The sequence below is a fragment of the Canis lupus genome, chromosome 32, assembly GCF_011100685.1.
Source record: "Canis lupus familiaris isolate Mischka breed German Shepherd chromosome 32, alternate assembly UU_Cfam_GSD_1.0, whole genome shotgun sequence".
NCBI classification, from domain to species: Eukaryota; Metazoa; Chordata; class Mammalia; order Carnivora; family Canidae; genus Canis; species Canis lupus.
Window position 1 is genome coordinate 38,810,476 of NC_049253.1, and position 21,420 is coordinate 38,831,895.

General features: G+C 43.5%; 1 protein-coding gene across 3 annotated transcripts in view; it reads right to left on the minus strand.

Moving 5' to 3' along the window:
* SHROOM3 (shroom family member 3) overlaps positions 1-21,420 on the minus strand; it is a 120,401-nt gene that overhangs the window by 3,543 nt on the left and 95,438 nt on the right. For all 3 annotated transcript variants that reach the window (XM_038582384.1, XM_038582385.1, XM_038582386.1), the window contains exons 6-9: positions 17,905-18,804; positions 16,255-16,743; positions 14,223-14,373; positions 3,423-3,695 (exon numbers count right to left, since the gene is read on the minus strand). In XM_038582384.1, the coding sequence (XP_038438312.1) occupies positions 3,423-3,695; positions 14,223-14,373; positions 16,255-16,743; positions 17,905-18,804 (1,813 nt within the window). The remainder of the gene's footprint in view (positions 1-3,422; positions 3,696-14,222; positions 14,374-16,254; positions 16,744-17,904; positions 18,805-21,420) is intronic.

Below are 21,420 nucleotides of genomic sequence, written 5' to 3' on the forward strand. Positions count from 1 at the left end.
TGATGGTTGGGGGGATAGGTGATATGGACGATGGGGACTAAGGACTACACTTGTCGTGATGAGCATGTGTGATGTATGGAAGTGCTGAATCACTAGCTTGTACACCTGAAACTAGCATTACATTGTATGTTAACAAACTGGAATCTGAATAAAAACTTAAACCTTTAGGGAGGGACTGAATCTGAACGAAGATACCTTTCAAATTACTGTAGAGAAGTTAAAAGTTAAAACCTCTTCCTCGGAATGCCTGAGTGGCTCAGCAGTTGAGCGTTTGCCTTCAGCCCAGGGTGTGATCCTGGGGTCCCGGCATCAAGTCCCACATCGGGCTCCCTGCATGGAGCCTGCTTCTCCCTCTGCCTGTGTCTCTGCCTCTCTCTCTCTCTGTCTCTCATGAATAAATAAATACAATCTTTATAACAAAACAAAAAACCTCTTCCTCTTTAATGAAATATTTTATACATTGGAAATGTATAGAGAATTGATGAGCGCTGGGTATTATACTAAATGTCAGCAAATTGAATTTAAATAAAAATATATGGCGAATAGTATACTGCCTGTGTACCCATGTTAACTGCGCCAATTCTTAACAGGAGCATTTATCATATTTTCTTCAGATTAAAAACAAAAATTAGAGACTGAGTTGAAACCTTATATATGCCTTGCGAATTAGAGCCCTAATTATATATATATATATATAATTATACTCCCCCGACACCACCCTAGTGATCTTTATGCTACATTTGGCATTTGTTGAACTACTTATTCGTCCTTTCTTCTTTTCTGTTTATACTTTCAGTTTCTTAATGATGACTAATCATTATCAAAACTAATATGGATGTATCTTGCATGTGAGCAAGCACATATCCACATTCAAGAGTGTATATGTGTACGTTTAAATGTTGAGCTGAATTTAGTTCTGGAACAACTCCTCTTCCCCTAACTAAAACTGGTGTAGTGTTCCTTCTCTCACGTACCTGTGGCATCCATGCCAGTGGCCAAACAGGAAACCTGAAGTTAGCTTCTGCTCTCCCCTTCCCTTCATCTAGCACGCCTTGCTAATTTAAGCTCATTCTCTCACTCCCTATTCTCTATCTCCATGACAGCTGCCATTTTTTTAAGCATTTTTTAAAATTTTTATTTATTTATGATAGTCACAGAGAGAGAGAGAGAGAGAGAGAGAGGCAGAGACACAGGCAGAGGGAGAAGCAGGCTCCATGCACCGGGAGCCCGACGTGGAATTCGATCCCGGGTCTCCAGGACCGCGCCCTGGGCCAAAGGCAGGCGCTAAACCACTGCACCACCCAGGGATCCCCAGCTGCCATTTTAAATGAGCAGCCTAACACCTTCTTGCTAGATTCTTAGCTTAAGTCCCACTCCTTCCCATGCTGATTAGGTCATGAAATTAGTTTATGGCTCTTCCTGAGCTTCTGGCTAAAGTCTATAAAGTATGACCCACAAGGTCTTTATGACTGTTTTCTGGGCTGGATACTGCTTGCCCCTCCAGATTCACTTTTCTCAGCCCTGCTCTGTGTTTAAGGAAGGTGAACTGTGCAGCCTGCATCACCTGGGTGTGGCCAATGGGAGTCATGGGCAGGAGACTGGAGGGAGGGAGGAGAAAGAACCTGGGGCATCTCTCCTTGACTCCTTCCTTACAGGCAGTGGTGCGGCTACGTTCACCTACCAAGGCCTCAGTGCTATAGGACAGGCACAGTTATGGTTCTGATGAGGACTCCCTTCCTCCTCCAAGTGATGCTAACCTTGGAGGAACTGGGAAGCTTCATTACCCTTTCTTGGCCTTCCTTACTCCTTCCCACACCTTCACTGAATTTTCTCTCCTTACCCATTTTGACTGAGCCTTCTATTTCCTGTCCATTTCCTGACTACACACTTCTCTAACATTTCTTGCAATTCACGATTTTTAAAAACCACATCACTCTGTGTTTTAGACCTGCCAATCCTGTATATATATATATATGTTCTTAAACATGCCATGGTCTTTCCTGACTTTGTCTATGAGATTCCCTCTAAATGGTGAAGCCCTCTCCTCTTAGTCCACATAGAATTAAGTTCTTCTATACCCTGTTCAAATGTCACTTGTGCAAAGTCTTTCCTGGGCTCCCCCCATCATCTGAGAAGCGTTTTGGGGCTGAGTTTATCACTGTGCCATGGCATACTGGATGTATTCGCTGCTTCCATACTGGTTTTCCTTATTACATGGTGAGCTCTTTGAGGGTGGGGCCTATGTTTTAGGCTGGTGTTCATCCCTAGCATGCACAGCACCAGATTTGGCAGGTGCTTGTTTGCTGAGTGGAAGGAAGGAGAAAGGATGATACCTTTGAGGCAGGCACTACTAGGTGATTTCTCGATGAGGAAGCTAAGGCTCAGCACATCTCATGAGGAGAGCATTCGCAGGAAGGAGAGTACATCTACAGAAAGTTCCTGGATGCCCAGGCCCATTTCTAAGACCATCTAGACTTTTTCTAGTTGAAAGAAGACATCTTCCCTTTAATGTAATATATAGGAGAAATAATTGGGAAATCCTTGATAGCACTGAACGAGAGCTGCAGATAGGATAAGGAGCCAGAAAGCAAAGAAGCCTCTTGATGGCTGGAGTGCTTATCACCTTCTAGAATAAACAGATATGTAAATAGTTACAGCTCTATTTATTGTCTGGCTTCTCTTGCTAACTTCCCTGGGGCCAGGCATGTGTCTTCTTTGTTCACAGCTGTATCCCATGAGCCTACTAGCGTACATTAGACACCCAATAAATATTTGCTGTAAAGATGAGTAGGTAAAGAATGCTCTGTAGCTATGGAGTGAAGTTTAACCTAGTGAATAAAACTTGGAATCTGCATCAGGACTCCTCATATCTTGGCTCTATCACCGGCGGCCTGTTGTGAGGACCCAGTGAGCCCTCAGATACTGGGCAAAGATGGAGGATGCTCTCCAGTTGCCACCACTGTTGCTACCGTCTTCTTCCTTCCAGTAGAGGGCTCAGTGGAGACACCTGGGTGCATCCTCACCAAGCGCCGGCAGCCAGCACTGGCAGATTCCCTGAAGCTTGAGCCCATCCCATGTTCCTGTGTCCTCTCCTCAGTGCCAACAGTTGTTTGTCCCTCTCTCTTTTTCTAATGTCAACCCCCAGCATGCTTTGTCTCTTCTTTTTCCTGGGATAGAAAGGAAAGAGAAACTCTGGCACCTATAGTTTTACTTTCCTAAGTATTCCCTGAGCCTAAAGTGTCAGCATTACCTCTTGGCATGCTAGATGCCTTCTGTGTTTCCTGGTAACCTGTACACTGGACTCTCTCTCTGCCCCAAAGAGATCCTAATCTTCTCCAGAGAAGGGATCATGTTTAATTGTACCTCTCTGTGTATGTGGGTTCAGAGGAAAAAAGGTTGAACTAAATCGCTAGGCTACCTACCCTTTCTTCATTACTGGCATCTTCGCCAAGGCCGCTAAGGACGTTTTCCACACGGGCCAGGCGCCCGGAGAGGGAGAGCAGCAGGTTTACTACCTTGTCCAAGTCCCCAATGAACATCTTGTACTTGTCAAACTCATTGGGCTTGCAGAGCTCACTGATCAAAGCCTCCACCTCTTCCCCCAAGGCATTATTGAGCTTGATGTCCATCAGCAGACTCCCTTTCGCTTCCTGGAGAGTCTCAAGCTTGTGGGTGAGGCTTCCAATGAGCTCGGCCTGTAACCACAGAGGAGACACACAGCAAAGGTTAGCCAGCGGAATTGTCAATGGAAGGAGGATTCACTTCTCCCAGCCACATCCTGTCTTTTCAAGGCTCAGTTGAAGGTCCCCTACTCTACATGGGCTGCCCCCCAATATTAGGCCACAATATTCTTTCCTTTTCCTGAATGTCTATACTTGCCTTTCTCTGAATCTGTGCAGTCCTCAGAGGCTAACACTTGACTACACATCACCTTGTAATGTTTCCCATAGCATTGTCATGCTATCTATACCTCTGCCTCCCCAACTGGCTTACCTCACTTTTTTTTTTTTTTAAGATTTTATTTATTTATTCATGAGAGACAGAGAGATAGAGAGAGGCGGAGACATAGGCAGAGGAAGAAGCAGGCTCCATGCAGGGAGCCTGCCATGGGATTCGATCCCAGGTCTCCAGGATCACGCCCTGGGCTGAAGGCGGCGCTAACCCACTGTAAAAGGCTTTATAAGACATGCTCTCTTTTGATCCTCACAACAATATCACAGACAGATAGGATAAATATTTCTTGTTTTACAAAAAGAGAAGCCTAGAGTCAAAGGGATTATAGGACTTGCCCAAGGTCAGAGAATGGAGCTGAATATTAATGCTAGTTACCATTAACTAGAGCAGTTACTATGTGCTAGACACCGTGTCAGAAACTTTACGTGGATTATCTCATTTTGTTGTCCCCAAAATTGTGCAGTAGATACTGTTTTATCCACAGATAGGAGGTGAAGAAACGCTTAGGTAAGACGATGAGCCAAGATGCATGTACCATTAAGTGGGGCTGCCCTGAAGTCAAGTCAGTCTGATTTTAGCAACTAGCCTTGTATGATCATCATATTCATTGAAACCTTTATCAGAAGTCAGCCCTGTGATCTTCCCACTGCACTCCATAGTCTCCAGTTGCCTGAGCTATATAATTTACCATCTTTACTGCAAATTTCTATACATATAAAAGTTACACAAATATCTAATATATTTAACTGAAGGAATGAAGTACAGGTCTTAGTGGTTTCAAATTTGACTACATTTATGTTAAATGTCTACTACTTTGCTACAAAAGAAATTAAACTTTGTGATTTTTAAATTAGTTTTTCGTTTTTCTCTTAGCCTAAGGTAGCCAGATGGAGAAAGGACATCACTTTTTCTTTTGGTTAAGACCTATTTCTTTAACCACTAAAATGGTACCACCTCAAAAAAGATTTTTTATACATGTATATAAAACCAAACCATGTGGCTTCAATTGGAAACTTGGTGAAAAAAGGATCACAATTTTTCAATGTTAGAGTAAATCTTCATTTTTAGAGGAAGGAAAAGGAGAAAAATAGAAAAAAATTTGACTAACAGAATTGAAGGGTCCTGAGGACTTTCTGTACTATTTCTTCAACATTACCAGAAAATACAGTCATCACAATGATATGGGGAAATATTTATTTCTCCATGATATGTTCATCTTGGAGCTGGACCACCAGAGGTACTCCAATCCTCCAGTCTAAGTAAGGTTCATAATGTCCTTGAAATGTCCAAATCCGGGATCCCTGGGTGGCTCAGCGGTTTAGCGCCTGCCTTTGGCCCAGGGCGCGATCCTGGAGTCCCGGGATCGAGTCCCACGTCAGGCTCCCGGCATGGAGCCTGCTTCTCCCTCCTCCTGTGTCTCTGCCTCTCTCTCTGTCTATCATAAATAAATAAATCTTAAAAAAAAATAAAAATAAATAAATGTCCAAATTCTGGCTTTCATGGTGATAACTTATCTTCTTGACTTGCCTAATCCCAAAGGCTAGAGAGTGACTAAAATATTCCCATCTGCTGCACTGTCTCATCATGGATTATAATCTTTGGCTTTCCTCAAGCTGTTTAGTTAAGATGAAGTCAATGCAAGGATAATTTTAGTCGTGGAAAAAGCTAAATGCAAGTGGGAGAGAATATTGTTTGATTTTCCTTATGTTCTCCTGGAAAACTTATTTAAAAAACAAACAAACAAACCAACAAACCACCAACTCTGGCTGGCAGGTCTGGTATTTGCCTGCTACACAACTGGCTAAGGAGCTTCAGCAAAATACCCAGCAGGATCTGATGAACCTGCATGGTGCTATCCATTCCTATGAAGAGAACAGCAAGGAGACTCGGATAGAAAGCAGTAGGAAAAATAAACACTGTCTGCTGTTACATCTTCCAACATTCCTGCTGGACAGGGTTAAGAGAAGTCAAATGTCATTCCTGCTGCTTTTCAGATAGACAGTGAGAGAGGCTGACATCTGTATGAAGTCAGACCAGGAGTTTTTCCTCTTACAGGCTACATTTCCTGGGCTCACTACTCTAAGTGTCACGGGATAGTACCTTCTCATAGAAAACAGTTATGCCAAATCCAAGGAGGCAGGTGACTATGAAGCAACACTGCTATACTCCAACCTCACGAAAAGGCCTCTGATTATTCCAGCGTTGTGGGATCCATTTCAACATCATGTCTGGAGTAGTTTCTAGAAAAGCCTTTTGAAAAAGTCAATACTAGAGAGAAAAGAAGGTAATGGCCTCGTGTGTTTTCATTCTTATGACTTCTTTTGAGACTAGTATTGTGTCATTGGTTCTGGAACTTAAAGCACTTGTTTTGTTAATCATTTAATTGATATTATTAAAAAAAATAATCATGGCTTCAGCAGCTGATATTTTAAGGGAGAGGCATGATTTTGGATCTGTGAACGAGCAGAGACCCTGTAGGGTAAGTCTGCCCTCCGCGTTGGGCTGAATCTCTGCTGGCCTCGGCTCACCATCGCTCTCAGATGCTTATGCCAGTCTGTAGCACAGAAAGGGTAGCTACCAAGCAAGTGTGGCTCCGGGGGCAAGTCCTGAGCCAGGAATGTGACACAGCTCAAAAGCAATCAGGGACCAGGTTCAGCAGGCTAATCCTTTATCCTCTGCACCACACCTGTTTTGGTTTTCAGAGACATCGATACTGGTCAGGACCGCAAGCCTCTCTGTATGGGAGCTAATGTGTACGGGGAGTGGGGGGCTTGATGGTGTAAGGAGGAATGGAATCAAAGTGTCTGGCAGTGATGCAGGGAGGATTCTGTGGCATGAACCAGTACACATTTCGTGGCACTGTGATTTCTGAAAGCTATTTGCTGGGCTGCAATGTAGTACACGAGCACACATGGACAAGCTGGATATGTAAGTTACTGAGCAGTCCCATCAGTCACGCCAGGCCCAAATGGTGCACATTTGGATAGCATTTGATTTTTTTTTTCTAAGCCTTTAAGTTATGGAAATTTGGCTTTAAAAAATGTAGCTAAATGAGATATAACTGAAGGCAACAAGGGAAAGTTGGCTGTACCAAACAACTGTTTCTCTGCCAGGCAGACCTCTTCAAAACAAACGAACAAAAAGCCCTATCAACTTCTATCTGCAGAATGCACTGTGGGAGAGAAAATACCGGTCTTTTTTAGAGGGGCTTGTTTTAATGACATACTGATGTCTCAGGAGCTACTTAATTTGCAAACTCATCACATTTATTCTCTTCTCACCTGATATAAACTGTTATGTCACCCTGTGTGAGATGCTATTTTTCTAAGGGTTCTTTCTCTAAATATAGTTTAAATACACTCTTCCTCCCCACCTTACCATCTGCTTGCAGCATCTCTGCTGGGCCCTTCTCACCTCTTTACTACTGCAGGAACCAGGAGTCGAGGCTCTGACAGAAAATTCACCATCAGGCAAAGCCATCTGAACTTCTGTGCCTCCACTTTCTCACTCATGGCAAGGGGATAATAATACCTGCCTAAAACCTAATAATGTTTAAATATTAAGCTTTTTCTCTGTGCCAGGCACTATTTAAGTGTTCTACTATTCAATTACTACTCACCACAGCCCGATGAGATGGGTGCTATTATTATCCTGGTTTTACTAATGAGGCAAGTAAGGTGGATAGAGGTTATTTTACTTGCCAGAGCCAGGTTGTCTGGCTCCAGGGGTCAGGCTCTAATCACTACATTAAAATAGCTGATAGGAATGTCACGAGACTCAAATACAAGGAAGCTTGTGCAAGCATTCTGGGAAATATGAAAGTACTGCACACATTCGAGTTACTACTTTTGTGTGCTACCATTAAGATTCAGCAAGAGTCTGAAGAACATACACCACTCATTTTAGGATGATGTCTCTAGGGGAATACTCAACTTCTTCCCGGCAAGGCAATGCCACTTTGCCTTCTGTTCAAGGATTTGTGCTGACGCTGCTGTCAATCACATCACTACTAACACAGGTGGCCTCTGCTGACAGATTGTCTTCATCTCAAATAAATAATTCAGGACTCCTAGCTGTGTGGCTGGAGTTGAGGGGCAGAGTGGAATTCAGGCTTCTACATAGTAAAAATGAGGAAGATAAAGATATTTCAGCCATAGGCTTTGTGGTTCCTTCTTTCTTTGGTTTTAAATGGGAGGATATAGGAGCACATGGTTGTTTTCTCAGCTGAACTGCATCCGAGAGAGAAGGCGGGGGCAATTTTTCAGTGATAGGAGTGGGATCAAATCTCTATCTCATGCTGTGTGACCTGAGCAAAACAGAAGGATCTTGGGGACTCAGCAGCCATTTCAAATATTCTCTGGCACATTTTCTGTCAAGAGTGGTTCTTTCTTTACATTCAGTTCCTCTCAGGAAGGCTTATGATCAGAATGGTGTCCTATTTACTTAGTATGGTCTCTTGGTTCTGGGTGTCAGGAATCTCTGACATACAAGAAACAATACTGAGTTTCTTTAAATTCAACTCAGCCCGTCATCCTCCCTCCCTAAATGACCTCCCTGCTTTCCCTATTTCAGTTATGATAGCCATCTAGGCCAGAAACTTGAGAGGCAGTCTTGACCCTTTTCTCTTTACCATACTCCATGTCTAATCTGTCCCCAGGTGCTGTTCATGTTGCCCCCCTTTATTTAAATCCATCTGTTTCTCACGGCTTACACAGGTATTATCACTTTCCTATAATAGCCTCCCAACTACCACTGCTTCCTCCCGTCTTACTCCACAGCTGCCAGAGAGATTTCTAAAATGCAAACCTGCTACAGCTCTCTCCCTCCTGGTAAATCCTGAGGAGGGGGAAGAGCTAGGAACTCTTGATGTTAGTCAAGATGGCGTATACCCACTACAGCCTCCCCCGTTAGCACAACTAACATCCCTGGACTCTGAAGGGGGCTCTGTAAAGTTAAGTATGGCAATGTGTTGGGGCAGGGAGCCAAATATGAAATACGACCCAGAATGGGGATTAATTTCCTGCCTTTTTTGCTCTCTGAGCAGTGCAGAACTGCACACAGGGTGTGGCAGCAAAATTCGGAGAAAAGCCCTGCCTTTGAAACAAGAAGACCAGAAAAGGGGCCTCTGTGAGCTAAGAATGTGGGAGAAAATCCTTTTAACCCTCCCTTTTCTTCTCCTAGCCTTGGCTTCCAAGAGTAGCTCTACTCCCCGAGCTGCACTCTGCAGTGGTGGCACAGGCACTGACAATCCCAAGAGAAAAACCCTTCTTTCTGGTTAGAGGAAGTGGTTTGAAGAGTGTGAGGAGAATTCCCACTAGTTCTTTCTCTTTTATCAAGGGTGGTCTCAGTCATGCAGAATAGCATAGCAGCACAGAGAACTTGTCTTTCTAGCCAGAGGCCAGGCAGAGGAGCTGCTGGGAGCCAGGGAATGTGGGGAAATAATGGCCAGGAGAGAGCTGGAAAGAAGATCCCCTAACTCTGTGTGTGAACTGCCATAAGTCCCTGGCTCACACTCAAGCTGCATGTGTGTAGTACAGACCTGAGGCAGCACAGCGAAGGCTTTGAGAATTGAACACAGCAGCTACCCAAGTCCCAGGCTAACCTCTGAATGGTGCATGTCTGGGACAGACCTGTACAACACAGCAAAGGCTCTGAAAACAGGAATAATATTGGAACTGGCACCCAGAGGTGGGATAGCACTTGTAGTCTAAAGCTAAATAGCTGCCTGCTAAAATGAAAACAAAAAAGGTCAACATTCTGTAGAGGATTTTAACAGAACCCAGAGTCTCACAACATAATACTCAAAATGTTCAGGATACAATACAAAATTGCCCAATATAAAAAAACAAACAAACAAATACAAAACCATAAACCACAACAGTAAAATGTTGAGCAATTCCCAGGGGAAAACAATCAACAGGCGCTAACTCTGACAGAACCCCAGTGCTGGGATTGCCAAGGCCTTTAAAGTGGCTTTTATGACCTTCTTCCAAAGTGTAAGTAAAAAACACTCTTGAAATAATTAAGTTATTGGCAATGAAACAGACACTACAAAAAACTAACTGAATGGGGGATGCCTAGGTGGTTTAGTCGGTTAAGCATCTGACTTGATTTCGGCTCGGGTCATGATCTCAGGTCTTGAGATCGAGCCGCCCGTGTCAGGCTCTGTGCTCAGCACACAGTCTGCTTGGGAATCTCTCTCTCTGTCTCCCTCTGCCCCTCCACCTGCTCAATCTCTCTTGCGCTCTATAAAACAGGTAGATAGGGATCCCTGGGTGGCGCAGCGGTTTGGCGCCTGCCTTTGGCCCAGGGCGCGATCCTGGAGACCCGGGATCGAATCCCACGTCAGGCTCCCGGTGCACGGAGCCTGCTTCTCCCTCTGCCTGTGTCTCTGCCTCTCTCTCTCTCACTGTGTGCCTATCATGAATAAATAAAAAAAAAAAAATTAAAAAAAAATAAATAAATAAAACAGGTAGATAGATTAATTAATACATATATAAATAAATATAATAAATAAAATAAAATCTACCAAAAACCCCCAACCAACCAAACAAAAGAAAAACTACATGGAAATTTTGGAACTGAAAACTACATATGAAATTAAGAAAATCACTGGCAGAATGAAGACAGACCTACATGAATTATTCAATTGGAACAGAGCTTCAGGGACATGTGGGGCAATATCAAAAGGTCTACTATTTGTGATACTTGAGTCCCAAAAGAAGAAGAGATGAGTGCATAAAAAATATCTGAAGATATAATAGCTGAGAACTTCCTGAATTTGGTGAAAAACATAAGTTTACAGAATCAAGAAGTTCGTAAATGCCAAATAGGATAAACCCAAAAAATCAGGACCATGCAGATCATAATCAAACTAAAAATCAAAGATACAGAAAAATTTTTTGAAAGAAACCAGAGAAAAACAACACATTGCATATAGGAGAAACAATATTAAATGACCGTGCATTTCTCATCAGAAACCATGGGAGCAACAAGGTGGAATAATAATTTTAAAATTCTAAAAGAAAAGAACAGTCAGCCCAGCATCACATATCCAGTGAGAATCTCCTTCGGGAATGGCAGCAGAATAAAGACATACTTAGATGAAGAAAAACTAAGAGAAAGTGTCACCAGCAGATCTATTTGAAAAGAAATGCTGAAGGAAGTCTTTCAGGCTGAAAGGAAGAAAGACCACAGAGAAATCTGGAACTTGAGGAATGAAGAAGAGCAACAGAAATGGGCAGCTGAGAACCATTTGGGTTGCTAATGATCTCCTGGGGGAAGCCAGTTCTGAGGAACAACACCTTCTTTTTGCCATTAAGTCTCTAAGCCAAAGCCTTTTGGCCTTCAGAATAAACAATCATGGGATCTGCTGAAGCGGATATTTGCCTAATAGATACGGTGGGGTTAGGCAAATAATTTAAAGTTCTAATTATTAGACTGTCTTTAGTTATGTTCAGACAATGAAAGCATTTCATACTTTAATGCTTACATTTACTTGGAATATTATAATCCATCATCTACAGTGTATACATAAAAATATGTTAAAGTAGAATTCATTTCAGTCTAATTTCAATTTTTAAAAATATTAATAAATTTGGACTCAGTGAATTTCATGCCTAGAAATAGATCTTAGGCTATTAGTAACTTTAAATATTAGGCAATAGGGACGCCTGGGTGGCTCAGTGGTTGAGTGTCTGCCTTCGGCTCAGGGCATGATCCTGGAGTCCTGGGATCGAGTCCCACATCAGGCTCCCTGCATGGAGCCTACTTCTCCCTCTGCCTGTGTCTCTGCCTCTCTCTGTGTCTTTCATGAATAAATAAAATCTTTAAAAAATTAATTAATTAATTAATTAAATATTAGGCAATAAACAATTACTTTGTGAAAATTAGTGGAAGGCTATACTCTGCCTTGGAACAATCTTGACCAAGCATCATTTTTTAAAATCACCCTTAGAAAAACTTGTTTTATATTAGGAAGGGAACTGCATTTTCAACTCTATGCTGAAAATACTAATAGATGCCTTCCACAACATCGTTTAAAACTTACATGTTTTCTGTTTCCAAGTCAGATATGTAAATGCAGATGACACCAATGAAAATTCTGTCACATATGAATAAGCTTGTAGTTCATTAAAAACACCTTATAGGGTTCTCTACCACCATACAGTAAGATCTGAATTCTTTAGCCTTTCACACAAAGCCCCATGTAGCCTCCATTGCCTTCTGGCTCCTGTGGAGCCTCCCTGCCTCATCTTTTGGGATTTGTTTCCTTCCTGTGTGATCCTCTAAATTTGGTAGTTTCTAACTGTCTAACTGAGGCATAAGCCTTTTTGTTTGTTCTAACATTCCAAAATATCAAACTTCTGGCAGAGCCTTTCTTTAGTACACACATGTTCCCTATGTTTTTCCACGTCTTTTTCTGTGCCAATCCCTTTTTCTGGCATGTCTTGTCTTCTTCTCCCCTTGCCTGACTCCTTCTGACTCCTGATGACTTCAGTGTAAAATGTGGCAATACAGGTGTTAGAGCAGTTTTGTGGAAATAAAGATAATATGGCACTATGAAAAACACAGCTTGGGATTCCTGGGTGGCTCAGTGGTTTAGTGCCTGCCTTCAACCCAGGGCGTGATCCTGGAGACCCGAGATCAAGTCCCACATCAGGCTCCCTGCATGGAGCCTGCTTCTCCCTCTGCCTGTGTCTCTGCCTCTCTCTCTCTCTCTCTCTGTGTCTATTATGAATAAATAAATAAAATCTTTAAAAAAAAGAAAAACACAGCTTAACAAGAAGTGCCCAGTACATGGCATCTACTATTATTTCCTATGAGTATTAATCCTCTGTGCCTTTATATTCTTAATCTAAAAATACTTTTGCCACATAATCATCAGAGTGAGAGGCTGATGATAAAGTGATGGAAAAGTGTTTTTTGTTTTTTTTTTTAAGCACCAAGTAACCTGTCCCACTGCTACTGTAAAATAGGGTATTTGTACATGCAAACAACAACAAGACAAAAACCTGTAAAATATTCAGCGAAAGGGGTCATGACAACCTGGTACCTGTAATGGTGTTTATATAGCTCCCTCTTTGGGATAAATATAGACAGCGCGGGGCTGGTGTTTTTTTTCCTGACAGAGGACCCATTAATGGGGGCATTTGGCAGAACTGAAGTAAGGGGTATGCCAGAAGGTGTGCCATGAAGCAGGGGTTTACACAGGAAACTCTGGGCTGGGAGAGCGTGTTACTGCAGTGGCCGCATCAGTGAGTCAGCCATGTGCTTGGGAGTCCTGGCGCCAGAGGAGCCAGAACAGTGGGTGGCAGAGGAACCCCCGTGATGGAGGTGCTTCTAAAATCCCTAAATCCTCCTGCCCCATGATGCCCTGCTCCCAGGGTCTAGATCCTGTGGTCTCAATCCACACAAAAACAAGAGAGTTTAGGACACACAGACTAAATGAAATAGAATCACGTAAGAGAGCTTCTCCTGGAATTGGTACCACTGAGAGCCACTTACATTCCAAGCTCAGCAAGAGACCAGCTTTAACAAAGAGTCCTTTTTCAGCAGGCAAGCCTGACTTGTATGAAGAGCTCAAAGCACAGTGGCAGGAGGCTCCTCTGGGGCTGTAGGAAAGTGGAATGGCAAGAACTTTCTCCCCTGCAGGCACAGCCTGGCTTAGATCTCCAGGGTATGTGGGAAAAGAGCGGCAGCATCACGGTCATTTTTTGAATACTTTCCATTTGAAATTTCTGTAGGAGTATCAAATGCTAACGGCTAAATTCCAACATGTGCTTCCAAACTCTTCACTGGAGTATTGCAGAGAGAGTGGGGGAACCTAAAGATTAATTACCTTTCCTCACAAGTATCGTTTGCCAATCAGTCTTTTCCCTTAAAGTTTCTACATTTTCCAGTTTCCATGATCCTTCTGACCATGAAACATGAAAGGAAAATGACACAGATCGTGGGCATTGGCTGGTTAGCTCTGAGAAGAATGTCAGGGTCTACGTTGGATTAAGAGGCAGGGCACTTGGGTTTTAGTCTCAGCTATGCGACTTTTAGGAAGTCACCTTTACTTTTGTCATCTGTAAAAATGAAAATGACAGGAAAGCTGTGAGAAATCACTAAGTGCCATGAAGTCAAGAGTCCACTGATGGTATGGGCAGGGCTGGTGATGTGACAGGCCCTTCTTCCTCTTCTGCCCTAAGGGGCAGGTAACCCTGCTAGGACCTTGGCTGTCTTGGGGGAGAGCAGAACACAGGCCCCAATTCTTCCTTTACCTTCTTTTCATTGACATCCACCTGCTCCTCTTCCTCATTCAGCTCTTCTGGCATATCTTTGATTTTGTTCAGAAGTTCAGCCTTGGGAGCAGACACATTGTAGTAGGCAGGGCAGTTGACCAACATGCCCATGGCTTCCTTGTCTTCACTCCTATACCATAAAGAACAAAAAAGTACATAGCACAGAAACTTCATCTCACCGCAGGCCTATCCATTTGGAAATGTGTAAAAAAATTCTATTCAGTCCCTTCCCAGAAATTAGGATGAATACATATTTACTAGTGAGTGATTATTATGCATAGGGCTCTTGATGCTGGGCAAACCTGGGCTGGAAAACATCAAAGGCAGTACTGGGAGGGAGACTGGGAGTCAGGCCTGTGGATCTGCCAGGTGACTCTGGGTGAGTCATTTCACCTCCCGCACGTTTTCCTTTTGTGATAAATATAAGAACAATAGTGACCCCCTATTGCACAGAAAGACCACGGGGGAGCTGTGACTTGATCAATGTGAAGTTATCTTGAAGGTGCTACACACACCTCAGATCGTGGGTTGTTTCCTACTCTTCCAGGTCACTATAATCTTCCTGATGCCTACTAGAATTGTTGCACCAACTCTTTTTCCTTCTCATGTAAGCATGATACCCCAGATAAACCTAAGAAATCTAGAACTTGCTGGTCAGTGAGGACAAGATGTGAAGTCTACTCCTCGGTTACACAACAGGGGTCTCGGGGCTGGAGAACAAACCTGGAACGGAGAAACCTGTTACCTAGAGTTCTCTGTCTTACTGTAACCAAGCTGTCTTCCACAGTACAGGGAAGATTCTACTAGCTGAATAAATGACTATGGAAGGGGGGTTAGGTTCTCTTGGAGAGTTGTTTCAATATTGTGACTTTATTTAACACCTAGACCATCCATCACTTTACTGTGGAATAAGGAACCACAGAAAAAAGTGATTTTTACTAGTTTCCTGCTTGCTAGGACTATTCTTCTAAACAAATTTAATTCAGTCATTTGAAAAAATAGGGAAAGGTTTTCTTATATGCTCCCCCACGTCCCCCCCCCCCTCCCCGATATATTCATTGCATTACAAATTGGCTTCTCAGGCATTTAATTAACCCTCACAAAGGCTATTTGTTGAGTCTCATGTACAACAGGACAATGCTCCTTTCCACCAGAAGATGGTGCATGCCACCCTTTTGAAATTGTTCCAGAAGGTCTCCGCTGCAAAAGTTAGATGACTATTTCACTTCTAAATCGATAGAGAGAATGTAAGTTCTCAGGGATAATGCTAGGAAATGCTTTGCTAAGGATGTATGTGTAAGTTACTTTGGCCTTTCTACAGCAAGTGGTCAGAGAACAGAATGAATGGAAGCTCCTAAACTTGATGTACTACAACCATCCATGGTGAACTGATGACTGGTGCACTCAGAAACTCATTTTTGGGTCCTTTGCGGAATCTGGTAGATTGCCTTGCACATTTTAGGTACTCACTAAATGTCTGCTTAGCACATGACCCTGGATAAGTCACTTCACCTCAATCAGTCTCTGCCAAATCTGAAGAAGGAGGACCAGGTGACAGTTTAGGCCTCATATTAGGAAAGTCACCAACAACCTATCAAAGAGCCTGTAAGGATTCCATCACTCTTTCCTTTCTCCTTCTCCCCCTCCCCCAAATCAAAACATACTATTCTTGTTAGTAATTTAGTTAGAATCAGTTGGAAAATTCTAAAGGGCAAGCCCAAATTTAGAGGAAATGCTGTTTTTATTTAGTCTAGAAGCCACTAACCGTAGAGTTCCAGTCCATCAATCTACATAGCTTTCATTGAAAATTAAAGAGAAAACAAAAACTGCTCTAAACCTTTCCCATAGTAGTCCTTTAAGGAAATCAAACATGTGAGAATATATTGCAATAACCCAGGAGAAATCAAAAGGAGGAAAAATAACAGACTGCTCACCCCTGTGGCTGGGGGCTGGGATGCAGCACACCACGGTAAACATGCACCATCAGGGTGTTACCAGGGCAGGGACTTACCTCTTGCCTTCGTATCCTGCACAGTTGATAGTTCTCTGCATGGCCTTTCTCTTTATGCTATTTTCCTTCAGCAAGTGAACATTTCGGGGAAACAAACCTTCCATCAGGTCCATAGTTGTCTTCATTCTGGAGTCTGGATCCAAGATGTCTGCCAGAGATTTGTCTTGGTGGACAATTTCCTTGGCCAGGGCCTCTGTTCTGATGTCTTCTGAGGTCTTCTGAGGGCCAGAACTAACATTCTTTTCTAAACCCTGAGTCCCACAGTCTGGGTCATGGATGGGAGGTGGCTGCCCTGGGCTTGGCTCCTGGCCAAGAGCCCCAGCAGGTTGGGGCAGAGCACCCATGGCGGAAGGTGGGCTGGTCTCGTTGGTCTCTGAATCTCTAACAGAAGTTTGGGATCTGGAAGCCGGTGTCTGACTACCAGCCAAATGGACTATACCAGGAATGGGCCTTTCCTTGGCAACTGTCACCTTGGCAACTTTGCTGGAGCTGCTAGGGATATTAAAAAAGAGAGTAAGAGGCATCAGCAAAAGGGTAGGAAGACTAAGGTAGGAGTTTTCCCCACTGGGGCTGTCGCTTCTCACATGAGGAATGGGGAGGGGGGGCCAGGTGGTCATGCTCTGAAGTTATCCCACCTCCCAAACTGCAGAGTCCTCAAGGACTTTCTCCTTGGCCCCACAGGTGGTCACAGGGAAGTTGTGTGAGTTTTTAAGGGGGATGGATCTAGTTGGAATTCAGTTTTGGTTAATGTTGCAGTGAGAGTCCAGAGCTTTCTGAAAGGTCCAGGCAAACACGGTGCTGATAGTACATCACCCTTGTGATGTTTAGAGGGAGTTACCAGAGGCACGGTGTGTTCTTCTGGGGTTCAGAGATCTCTTTTCCCAGGGAGTATGTGTTGGAAAGTGCTTCTTCCCCATTCTTTTGGCTTCCATAGGTTTTCCTAAACATTACTGACCTTTAGCTCTGTTCTTTATCCTTTGCAATGGACATTGGAAAGAAAGCTGACCAGAGCCTGTGCATAGTCCAGCCTCTTTTTCTGAGTGAGGCTGCCCCTAGGCTAATCTTCACCCCTTTTCCTCCCTCCATTCTCACACACACACACACACACACACACACACACACACACACACACACACCAGTGTGTACTTGGCACGGCCTGTGGCTACGCAGATAAACTTGGTAGGCTCAGCATCAGGAGGCTCATTTACACTCAGAGAGAAGCCGTATTTTCCAGTACCATCTCTATCAATAATAAAAGTGATACTCTTTCTTTTACGTCTTCCTCCTTTGTCTTCTTAACGGATTCAGAACTCAAGCAGGGAAGAGGGACCTTACTTTTTTGGACCCCCTGAACTTATCATGTCCACAGAAGTGAACTACGCCTTTCGGTCTTTGGTGTTCGTTTTCAATACTCTTGTCCCATTGCTCCCAATGCTAGTATTGGGAACTAGGGTAACAACCAGCCAAGGTAAACAAACTGTTCTGCCAGTTTCATGACTTACGCTTGTATGGAAAATCTCCACATCAGGGCTCTCTCTACTGCAACCAATGGAGGATCTGGGGAGTCTGCAGTGTGAAAGTCTCTTACTAGAGGGGCTCCCTTTTTTTCCTCAGCAGGGGGCTTGCCCTTCACAGAGTCTGCCCACTTACCTGGTATGGGGCTCCTTGTAATCCTCACTGTCCAGCTCTGCCTCATACATAGCTTGGGGAGGAGGTGGAGGAAAGTCGTCAGAGCTATTCACTGGGGTGTCCTGACTCAGTGGAGGGGGTGGGGGTGGGGGCAGTTCCAATGTGAGACTAGAAGTGGCATTGGGGTACAAGTCCTTCACAAACACTTCATCATCATAGTCCTCCCGAGGTGGTAGGGAGGCTTGTAGGACTGACTCAGATATCCGGAGGGAGATCCTCCCTGGAGTGCTTGGGGTCCCAAGAGGCGTGTCTTCAAGAGTGCTGCTTGAGCTTGAATGAGCCTGCTGTGTTTTGTAGTGCTTCAGGTTTGCAAACTCAGGTGATGAGGAGCCCTCGGGGAGGCTGTCCTCTCTGACTGTGTGGGCCCGCTTGACCCAAGGCAGGGCAGGCCGCTGAGATAGCAAGACCCGCATCCTTGTTGCCTCTTCTATCCCATGCTCTGGGCTGTTGGGCTCATGGCTTCTTGGACTGGCAGGCTGGACCAGGCTGTGACCATTGCTTCTGTGGGTCCCTGCTGGGGTGTAGGATAGAAGAGGCTGTTGCCCTGTCTGGCTGTCCCTTCCAAGCAGCTGATCAGTTGCAGCCTGTGAGCTAGAGGGAACAGGGGAAGGCAGAGCTGAGCTGAGTGGGGTCAGGGGTACAGCCCTGGTGTCTGTGAGATGCCCTTGCATTCCTGGGGCCAGGAGCCTGGGGCAAGGCATTGTTTTGTTAACTTGCTGCTGAGGCTCTAGGGGTCCAGGACATTCACTGGGAACAGAGGTACCACCAACTGCTTTGCAGCCTGAACCACGCCAGTGAGGGCTAGGATGCTGTTTGAGCAACGGCATGTCTTCGTGGCCTCTTTCTGAACAACTGAGTGACCTGGGGCAGAATACAAACACCAGGGTTACAGCTCAGAAGAAAAGGCAAATACTGAACTCAACAATTCATTACACAGATGGGAAAAGCATTTGGGGAAAGGACCCCAGGGAAGCTGCACACTGTCCCTCAGGCTGCTCCTACAAAGAACCAAGTTTTTTAAAAATGCCAGACAGGCATAACTCCTACGGGAAAATGTCAAATGGTAGACCTAGGTCACAAGGCATTTCCTTTTGTTTGCTCTCTCTGGCTATTCCCAACCTTCCTGCACACATATCCCACCTAAGGCAGTTTTGCAGAGCAGGCTTCAGGATATAAAAGGAAACATACATTTCTTCAGCCCCTTTCAGGACTACTTTGGGAAAAAGAGTGCTGCCTCCTTCTCTCCCAGTGTGATCCCCATGGGAGAGGTCTGTTTGGAAAGCATCTGTGCAGGTTGCTGAATTTGAAGGTTTTATTTACAATTTTCCCTTAGTCTCGAGTGTTTTCATTTTTTAAAATGGAAAGTAAGAAGGAGGGGGAGAGCCTCACTCAAGGAGCTAATAAGCAATTATCTCTAGAGCGAGAGATCAATAATAATGAGCAAATAGGGTACATGGCGATTTAAACACCTGTCCTCCATCTAGGCACTGAGGAAAAAACCCAATGATTTCTAATACTTACATTATCACATTCTAAAGGAAAACAAAGAAAACAAATCTCCAGCACTGCCTGCTGCCACACATGAGTTAACGTGAAGATAAAGCCAATCTCCAGCAAACTAACCCTAATTTGAAAATTCCACACTTGGAGCTCCCTAACTGGTATGCAAGTGAATCTGCAGAGCAGATGGAACTTTTCATTTTACATATCTGAGTCCTGAGGGAGCTGTGGCTCAGTCCCCAGGCAGGGCCCCAGCACAGGCCTGCCACAAAACTGTCTAAGTGCCAGGCAAGGAGAATGCAGCATGTGGAAGGGAAAGACGGCAAAGAACCAAGTTAGCTCTTCTCATGCTATTTTTTCTGTATTATAAATGCAGATGGTTAAGGGGCCCATCTCTCTCAGATGCAACCTCGCCCTTCCCCTGAAATATCCTTTTCATTTAGAGGCATTTTCTTTACCAGGAACCTCTCAATATCTAAGATTGGCTATTCTGTATTTCTTGGTGGGTTCCCAAATGGGTGTACTGAAAACCCAAAGGCAGGAGATTCACCAGCTGCTTTCCTCCCATGTCCGATTCAGTTTGGTATCCTCAGTACCTGACAGAAAGTACCCCCACAGTAAATATCTGTTGGACAAGAAGTGTCTCTGCCCAATTGCTGTTTAGACTGGAGGATATGAACTATTTTTAAACTCCTCTAATAGGACATGGAATAACTGGAATCTGTTTTAATGCCTAACTTGGGTAACTTCGTTTTATTATATTTGTAACTTGAGGCTTTTTTTTAAAGGAGAGACATCAAAAAAAAAAAAAATTCATCCTTTATTTAAAATAACACCCAAATAAACTTTGATATATTTTCAGGTTTTTGTTTAATCTTCTTAGTTTATAGGAACCATATTTAAATTGTGTGTTTTTGAAGGTAATATTTAAGATAAATCCTTAGTCTGGTTAAGAATGCTTCTCCATGGTGGTTGTATTTTTTCAAGAACAAAGGATAGGGTAAAAGATTTTTGTTTTTGTTTTTTTAAGAGAGAGAGTGGGAGTGGGAGGGGGGAGAGAGAGAATCTTAAGCAGGCTCCACACCCAGGGCAGACCCCGATGTGGGACTGACCTCATGACCCCAAGATCATGACCTGAGCCAAAATCAAGAGTCGGACACTTAACCAACTAAGCCACCTTCACATAGGCTGCTTTTAAGTGACAGTATTAGGCTAAGATATTGAGAAAGTGAATATAGTACAGAAAAAGAAACAATGATTGAATGAAATAGATGGAAAAAGAACTGGTTTCAAAAAGCATGGAAGATAGTAAGGAGGATTTAAATGCATTATCATTAGTAATGCCCTGTGATGCTGCATTAAAACTATATACAAGCATGTGCGGAGAAATTCTTTGGAAATTTCTATTTGAGCTGCGTGTGAAGATTTCAGAAATTTAAACTCTATCCCTTATATTTTTCTACTTAGAAGAAATTATTTTGATGGCAATTTTAAACTAACTTTCTTATTTTCTATCCCTAAGTGCTTAAAAACTATGATTTGGAGCTTTATTTTTTACTTCCTATGCTTCCAGTAAGTTTGTCTTGCTCTATGAAGCTGTTTATGAAATGCTCATTCTTCCCCTGGGGCTTTATTTTTTTTTCCCCCCTGGGGCTTTAATCACCAGAACTGATCCTTTGTGCACAGAATTGGAAGAGAGCCACACAAGCGAGGCCCCATGTGTGAGCCATAGGATATGCTAGAGAAGAGCATCTCTACTAACTATTCTGAGGTTCAACTTATTTGAAGTCAACTACTGCCTCAATAGTACACAATCAACCTGTTCTGCATAAGTATTCTTAGAGAAAGTCATAAATAAAAAAAATTTAAAGTTTCCTGTGGCCTAGACAAATTGAAAAGGCAGCACACAATATGATGAAACATCTTAATGTCACATTTTCCTTTCTTGTAAAGTGGAAGAAAAACATTTAACTCGGG